The 8,869-nt window shown below is 39.2% G+C and overlaps 1 protein-coding gene across 1 annotated transcript; it reads left to right on the forward strand.

The window, feature by feature from the left end:
- Positions 1-2,361: 2,361 nt before the first annotated feature.
- Positions 2,362-8,768, forward strand: LOC116219223 (protocadherin Fat 3-like). Its single transcript, XM_031562343.2, has 10 exons — positions 2,362-2,609; positions 2,721-2,786; positions 5,315-5,469; positions 5,818-5,862; positions 5,944-6,033; positions 6,133-6,222; positions 6,896-7,000; positions 7,725-8,046; positions 8,212-8,327; positions 8,581-8,768. Exons 1-10 carry the CDS (start codon positions 2,531-2,533, stop codon positions 8,632-8,634), a joined length of 1,122 nt encoding a protein of 373 aa, XP_031418203.1. The 5' UTR covers positions 2,362-2,530; the 3' UTR covers positions 8,635-8,768.
- The last annotated feature ends 101 nt before the right edge of the window (positions 8,769-8,869 follow it).

Genomic DNA, 8,869 nt, shown 5'->3' on the forward strand with positions numbered 1-8,869 from the left:
ACTCTATCTCAAATAATCTATAGGCCTACTACTAACAACACCAAACAATCTAAATCTCCAACTCCTGCTAAATCTCCAACTATCGCTAAATCTCCAACCACTGACAACAACCACGAATACGAGATGGGATTTGGACATCGTATAGTTGAAGCGTCCCGCCAAAAGTGAACGAACGAACCACTTGGTGAAGCACTTGATTCAAATGAGGCTTCAGACGTCACAAGTGACGTAATTTCGGCAAAATGATACAAGCCTCGATACGCGCTCCGTCTGGAAGTGCTTCAGTTTCGCGACACAAGCTCCGAAGCCTCGGGTTCATTTGTAACATCACTAGCTCTTTGAATTGCTGCCTTTTGCATTGTAATACACTGTTGGTGTTTTTTGAGTTAGTCGTTTGGCAAAGTTTCTCCTGTGTTTTGGACTGTAACCTGTTTGGCCGTATCCTATGTGCTTTGGACTATCTCCTGTGTTTTCGGAATCTCTTCCGTGGGTTGAGAATCCGCTGTTTGGAAGAGACCTTGTTTAAAAAAAATAAAGAAACTAAATAACGCTACTCTGCAAGTGGGTCCTCATTTGCTCACTTGGCTAAAGTGTTGATTAGCCAAAACCAGCGACTCGGCTTCAATCCCCGAGAGAAGCCTGACACAATCAGAACAATAAACCCCACCCCTTATGGACCCTCTGCATTCACAACTGTGTGTCCATGCCCACAGTAACCCTATGAGAGACGCTGATGAAGAATGGCCATCTATTTTGTGCTTTAACCGGGAAATTAACACATCTGATTAATATATCATTTTAATGTCAGTGTCATGTTCATAAGGTGATGTCTGTTGTCAGAAAGGGAACTTGCATGTTGCGGCTTACGAGCTGGGTCATAACCAGGTCTTTTGAACATTGTTATCAGTTTTGAGTTTTATCATGCAAACACATTTCTTTTCTTTTCTTTTCAAACATTCGGTAAAACCAACACTGTGTCCTGTGTATTTTTCAAAGCTATGTTGGTGTGTGTCATGTTGATAAGGTGATGTCTGTCCTGTATCATACATCTAAAAAATAAAGTAATCTATGTCAAACCGGACATTGCAGCAACATGTTATATATGAAATTGGTAATGCTTCAAGTTGTTAGTGCTCTTTAGGTCATTGTGCTCTGAGAGAGAACATTTGCTAAAGTTACTGCAGCATGAGTCACTTTTTGGTGTAGTATGAAGTGTTTTGGTGGTTGTAGTGCATATTGAACCAAAGGATAACTGATATGCTGAGGTGTGTGTCTGTAAAGTCCACTATGTGAATTGTTTGGGAAAAGTGTTCATGGTATTGAGACAAGAGTGAAAATTATTGTAAAAAACTGTAACTTTCAGTTCAAAACCAGACACAATTTAGATTGTTGTAGATGGAAAGATGCTGTATTTTCCCAGAAAAATGAAATTATACAGTTGAAATAAGACAGATTATTCTGTATTTTTTGCTGATGTATTCATAAATGTATTCAGTTTCCTGCTTTGTTTTGTTTGTTTGCAGCCTCGTTACCAACTATACTATACAACTATACAACTGTGGTGCAGTACAGCATTTGCGTTGAAATGTGCATGTCTGAAGGAAACATATAGATATACAGTAGGTGTCGCTGAAGACATTTTCCCTCTATTACTGCTGCATATGAAAGTCATGGGCCATCAATGAGACAAAGTGACCCAAAAAGGCAACTACAACAAACACATCTCTCCAAAGTTTCTGTATTACATATTTTATGTGTACAAGGTGTGATACGTTTCTTTTCTTTTGCAATGCAACACTAAACTTTGCAAAAATAGAGGATACAGCAACACAAACTGTAATATATGCATTTTGCAATGCTTCAAGTTGTCTGTTTTTAGGTCATTGTACTTTGAGTGACAAAGTAGTGTTCCTGAGTGGAAATTATTGGAAAAAACTGTAAACATTTCATTTTTAGGCTCACATATTGCATTCTTGACTTATTGGACACTGTCCAACGGTGATAACGGTGTGATGCTTGTTTACCCCGTGGTCTTGTTATCACTGCACTGTTAAAGTAACAAAATATACTGTAGGTGTCCCTGCCAATCATAAAAACCACAACAGTGGATGATGTTTCACCATAGTATTGATAGATACTGTGATTGTGGCCATTTTCACCCCTGATCTGGAGCAGAGGGATGTGAATGTACACACCAGGCCTTTTGTCCTGCCTCAGGTGCCAGTTACTGTAGGTGGTGTGTAGAATAGTTAATACTTAATAGAATACATAACCTCTCATGACACCGTCTCTTTGAGCCCTTAGACAGCCCATATTTATGACATGCTGTAAAGAGCTAAAGACTTTTAGACTTAGTTATCCAAGTTACGGGAAGGAAAGCAACTGAAAAACATCATTCAGGTCACGTCTACAAAGTGGATAGTGGGAAGGATTTGATGCTGTAACAACATTATATTTTCTAGTAAACTTTCTTGTCAGACATCAAGTGTCATTTATTTGAAATGTGAACGATAACTTGGCTGCAACAGTTATGGGGACGTCTCCCTGTGTCTTGATTGCTCTCTTCTCGGCCTGTTGGATTACAAACGTCATTCACAGTCTTCCACTGAGTGAGTACAGAGAGCAGAAAGAGGCATATTTTTCTTGTAGTTTATCTGTGGGGCTTTGTGTCTTTGAAATCTATGCAATGCTGATAAAGTTTATTTCTTTTTAATTCATAGCGACAACACCAGACTGCTCAACAGGTTTAACTGTGCATCTGGGGGAAATAGATGAAGGATACACAGGTACAGTCATGATCACTGCATTGTCCTTTGCCACTTCAAGCATCTCTATAATGTGGTATTTCTCAGCATGCTCCAAGACAGCCACAATTGTTACCAAATCCACAAAGAAAGTTCAATCCAGCTACTAAGAATTGTGGCAGTTTGCAAATACATGATAGACATGCATATTAAACAATTACATGATAGACATACTTTTTGAATTGTGGCAGTTTGCAAGCGCACACTAATTTGCCCACATTTACTTGGCTTGTAAAGACGTCCTAGCTGTCTTCATTATACAATGTAATCAACTGATAGCAAACACAATATATACTTTAATTCAAGAAGAATTAACTCAAGAGAATAACACATTATTTCTTCATTTTGTGAGGTTAGGCCACTGCTTTGTGTGTGTGTGTGTGTGTGTTTGTGTGTGTGTGTGTGTGTTTGTGTGTGTGTGTGTGTGTGTGTGTGTGTGTGTGTGTGTGTGTGTATGTGTGAGTGGGAGAGAGAATTACTCTGACAGTATAGCACAAACTTGGTGTATATTACTGGCTACAGCCTTCAGCAGCTGGGCACACAGTGTTGAGAAGAACTATCTTTTAATGCTTCAGAAAAGCTGAATAATTGTCAGGTCAGCAAAGATTTGTGTGTGTAGATTTAGTTTAGTTTTGTGCTAAGATACACCGTGGATGTGCTGACGGTGAATCATCTTTTCTGAGGCAAGGCTCTCATTGTCAAAATAACCTGAAAGCCCATTACGAAAAAAGAAAGTTCAGTATTGTCTATGAGGTGTAAGACCTGCCTTAAATGATCCCTGTCAGTGATGTGTGGACTGTATGAAACTATGAGCTGTAGAACAGGCTATTTGAAAGGTAACCAGACAGTTAATCACCCAAACGCAAATATTCATGTAGGCTACTGATAGAATCAAAATGAGCACGGCAAACTTGAGGAACGGACGCAGTCAGGATTTCTGGAGTTTATTTCAACGTGGAGACCCCCTCTAAGCATGTGCTCAGAGAATGGCCTCCCTGATTGTAGAAAATGTTGGCATTTATACCATTCAGTCATGTAGAATACAGGAAGGAAGGGGAGACCACACCCTATATGTGATGGCAGGAAGGGGAGACAGTGGGGTGGAGGGGTTCACCTATGGGGGGGGGGGGGGGGGGGGTGATAACAGAGATAACAAAGGGTCATAGCAGGAAGGAGGCTATCTGGGGGGAAGGGGTTCAGATGGTAATTGTTCAGGTCTCAGTGAGACAGACAGAGTACACATCCAAGGGTATGAGTTACAGATACAAAATAATGCTACACTTAGTTCATGTCTCTTACAACAGTAGAATAGCAATATTTTCGGTTCTATCACTCCTCCCATATGAGCATTTCTATGCTCACACAAGAACCACCATGCAACAACCAATCAGAGCAGGAAAACATCAATATGCGGTCACATCACTGCACACTGTCCGCTTTTTAAAAAATGAGGACGTGGCCTAAAAAAACTGTCTGTTTTTGTACTTTGATCCCTCATTGCTGCCTCCCTCGGCATTTGGCCGTTGCAAGTGGAAATGTGTGAAGTGGCGTACTTAGAGTTTGTGTTCGAATCACCCAGGACGTGTGTTAATACCAGGTGTATAGAGAGAGAGGCCCTCTGGACAGACTATGGTCTTACTGTCAATATGTGTTTGTGTGTGTGAGTGTGTGAGTGAGGGAGTGAGTGAGAAAGAACATGTTGCCAGCAAATGTTTATATTTCCCCTTTCCTTCTAAATGTATGATGTTTGACATTTGAGACGATGCAAATATAGCTGGGACATGTTTATGTGGTGCTGTCATGTAATATAACACAACTTAGACTCACAAAACTAAGAGCACTCGGAACTTAGGTTCACATCATACTGTACTTCTGAAACAAACATTTTTTATGTGGATTTGAGTGTGTGTGCAAACAAGAGAGTATTCAAAATAATGTATGCCATTTATGTCAGGTTTAAATGCTGTGTGTTAAATATGTATTGTCTGTTCAATCATCCTATTGCAAATTACGGGTCTCTCCCCATTCATTGGCTGATCTAAAATAACTGCTCACAATCCACATCCTTAGCTCTGATCCCAACTACCACAATATTTTATCCCTACATCTAAGCCTTGTGATTTCGATTTTTGTACCCTGAAAGGGACAGGTCAGTACAAAAACAAAGGTAAAACTTTGCTCAAGTAATGTCTTGTGTGGAGAAAAAATACTATTCTACTATTCTAATGGTATGAATTTTGTCTTCAGTGTTACCACATACACAATGTGCAATCTGCCTCTGTGTCAATCAAGATGAGCAAAATGTTTTTGACGGGACTGTGCTTACAAATAATGTGTGTACAAACTGTTGTGGTTTCAAATGTGTTTCATTTTCAATAAAATAAATATGTTAAATCATTATTAATCTTCACTATTATTAATACCTGTCCAAGGTCCACAGTTTAACTTGTCATCATTTCAAGCACATCATCAGTCATTGTTATTATTTCTTCTTTCCTGCTCGAGAACAGGTGACATAGAGATCATTCCCAGCGTTCCAGATGGTGGCTTAGAACTGAACTTAGAACTATGTCCACAGTGTTCAGAGTTTCTAGAGTTCATCAGTTCGTTCACAAATGCCACATTGAGAACAAAGAAACCACTGGACACAGAGGCATTTAGAGAAGTAAGGGCACTTTCTCAATCATGATGTTTTTAGGGGATTCAAGTTTAAAGATAATTTAGGTGAGGATATAGGATGAATCATATCCATCATTTTTTTTTTTTTATAAAGTCCTTGTATTGACAAACAACAAGCTTTACATTTACGTTTGGATGTTCACTCTTGATTACCAACAAAACTATCTAGAAATACTTAAATTAACTATAAACTTACATAACCATGACCTAACCATGTTCCCTAATCTCATCTGATTTAAAAATCTTCATTGTTGTTGGATTGATTGTTGACATTTATAGAGGATCAGCCAAGGAACGGGATCTTTCTTCTAATTACCTTTTTCTTTCTACAAAGACAGCAGGTGTTGTGTCCTACCAAATCAACTGTACATCCAGTAGGGTAAGCTGCAGAGGAAATGCACATATCACTAATTAAGCGTAATCTGACACATCTTTAGAGCTGGTTATGTTTGTTGTCAAGGTGGAGAATGGTCGGACACTAATTGTCAGGGATCTGAATGACAATGCCCCAGTTTTTGAAAAAGAGGAATATAGGGCAAATGTGTCAGAGGTAAGAAGCAAATAGAATTTAAACTGTTTCCATATATTTCTTGATGTATGGAATTCTTATGTCCTGACCTATAATCTCCTGTCTGTGTTCCACCACCAGACGTCACCTGTGGGTGAGATTGTGGTCCAGGTGAAAGCAGTGGATGCAGATTTCAGTCCAGCGCACAATCACATCACCTACAGCATTCAGGTGAGTCTAGTGTTGAAAAACGACTTAGACTTGTATTGGGGGCCAAGCAGGAAGCTTCTCATCAGCCATTGTGTTTCTACCTTTTTATTCATCTTACTCCTGGGAGTCTACGGCACCCCATAGAACTGGCAATCAAAATCGGTGGCAAAACCACCAAACAGGAAGTGAGCTCATATCTTGGCCAATCTTAGGTCATCTGGCATGAAACTTGCAGTGAGTGCCACGGCCTTGTTCATGACAAAATCACATCAAGTTTCCATGGCAACTCTGGCCTGTGGGCCCCCTCATCGCTGCTTGCAGCTATATTTACTTTTTATTTTTACTTATATTTAAAAAATAAAAATGTTTTACTTCCCCATCATCTTAGGCACATTATGTGTGTTTTAAAGGTTTGTGGGGATGGTTTTGTAAGTAAGTAATATTTGTAACATCCCCAAAATCATTTTGATGACAGAAGAAAAATGGCCACACTAGCCTATTGAGTTTGTAGTTTTATGATCATAGCATAAGTTAGCAAGCTAGCTTTGTTCAGTGCCATCTGTGGAACTGTTGGTGTTGGACAATGCCAGTATAATAGCTTTTACCTAATTAGCTATATAACTTTATAGGAAAACTCCTTAGTTCTGCTTTTAGAACCAATGTCCTTCTAATTACATCATTCACTCTTCCACAGCCACCTTCACAAACATTTGAAGCTAGCGGGTCTGGACAAATCCTGCTCAAAGAACGTTTGAATTACACTATAGCCAGCCAGTACAATTTCACCGCGAAGGCACAGGTAAAGTTTAATCATGTTTTTGTGTGCACTAATCCTCTACTGGTGCAGATGCTGTAAATCAGGGACTAGTGCAGAGATTTGGGTAACTCTTTATAAACACAATAGTAAATAAACATTAGAAACAAGCATCTTATGAACATATCTGGGCAGATTCCATGTCCAATTACAATTATTTATTATGATGTTATCTCCTGCAGCTGGATTAAAGTATAGGGACTTGCAGAGGTTAAAGGTGAATTCTAAAGGAAAGGGTGGAATCCTGTTAGCCATCATCTTCAGGGTGCTTAATCAATTATGGTCATTATGTTTTATGTTTATTGTCTGCACCAATATGCCAAAGCAAATTCCTGGTAGGCGTAAACTTACTTGGCAATAAAAACAATTCTGATTCTGATTCTGTTTTTCTCAAGCGATCAGCTGAAATTCTGAGAGCAGCTTGAGAATTCAGTGATGGTAACATGACACTGTCATGTCATTGGACCTGAACTGTCATGATGGCTTACGATAGGATATGTTGTCTGCCATATCAAGTTTAAGATATTATGTCAGAGTGGGGATGGTTTTGTGTCAGTTAACTGCTTGTCTCACAGATCTCAACTGGCTGAACTCAACCTAAATAATTGTAGCCTTTGAAGCATACTATACAGTCAGTCTAGTATGTTGAAGCAGGGAGTGATGTTGTAGGGTTAAAATACACTATTCTAACTTGAAGTGTTCTCAACAGGATGATGCTGGTAATTTCAGTCAAACGCAAGTGATAATCAACATTATAGACCAACTGAGACCTGAGTTTGAGTATAACCCTTATGAAGCCTCCGTACCAGAAAATCAGGTGAGTCTTCCATCCATAGCTTTACCATTACCACAGTCTACCAACTCTGTTACGTCTGATGTTTTGAATTACACCTCACTCTTCTGGTTACCTTTATATATTCTGGACCTTCTGTTTTACCAGGTGGGACCTGTTCTTGAAGTTCTTCCAGCGCCCATTCAGGCCAATCCAAGTGAAGAAAGCAATTACACAATAATATACAGCATCAGTGAAGGTATGAAAATACATTTCCATACAGATCATTTTTTGAAATATGTTCTAGCAGAGCACTCAAGAACTCTATTGTGGGTAAACGGGTATTACATTTGCAGTACCTTGTTTTTTAACAGATGATTTTATGATGTCATGAACGTTTTAAATGTTGTCTTATTATTCTTAGTTTCTCCAAGCGATTACCAGAACAACTTCAATGTTGACCAGGTCACGGGGGTCATACGAGTTGTTACTGAACTGGACTTTGAGGAAATTAAGGACAACATTAACATCTCTGTAAAAGTAAGAACAGAGAAATAAAAAAAGGTTTGAGGTTTGCAATGTTTATGGTGGACCTATACATGGCAATATTCTCCACAGCTGAACTAGGACTCATAAAAAGTAGATGTGTTTCATGAATGAATCATTAGCTGTTTTTACATCTTGGTGTTTTTCCTGCAATGAGTGCAGCGATGGGAAATACTCTGATGAATAATGGAAAATTTGTGTCGTTTAATGGGAAATGGTTCTGATGAATAATGTTCATTCATTTAAGGCTTCCCTGGAGATTGACAGCACAAGGACAGCTAACACCTTGGTAATGTACTAAAAACGTGCTCAGTGTTAATGTCTATCTTTGAACATCATTAAAGGAAGACAATCAGTGGCTCACAAAGTCAGTTTTATTTGGCACACACGACACACAGCAACACACACATGCATTTTAGGGTGGCGACACAGGACACAGACACACACACACACACACACACACACACACACACACACACACACACACACACACACACACACACACACAAACGCATGCCGAAAAGGTTGCAGTGAAT

The sequence above is a fragment of the Clupea harengus genome, chromosome 24, assembly GCF_900700415.2.
Source record: "Clupea harengus chromosome 24, Ch_v2.0.2, whole genome shotgun sequence".
NCBI classification, from domain to species: Eukaryota; Metazoa; Chordata; class Actinopteri; order Clupeiformes; family Clupeidae; genus Clupea; species Clupea harengus.

What these genes read in the sequence shown, in the direction of transcription:
- LOC116219223 (XM_031562343.2), top strand. Translation starts at nt 2,531, where the DNA reads ATGGGGACGTCTCCCTGTGTCTTGATTGCTCTCTTCTCGGCCTGTTGG. An exon ending in CATTCACAGTCTTCCACTGA is followed by an intron (nt 2,610 to 2,720) that starts GTGAGTACAGAG and finishes TTTAATTCATAG; the next exon opens with CGACAACACCAGACTGCTCA. An exon ending in AATAGATGAAGGATACACAG is followed by an intron (nt 2,787 to 5,314) that starts GTACAGTCATGA and finishes GCTCGAGAACAG; the next exon opens with GTGACATAGAGATCATTCCC.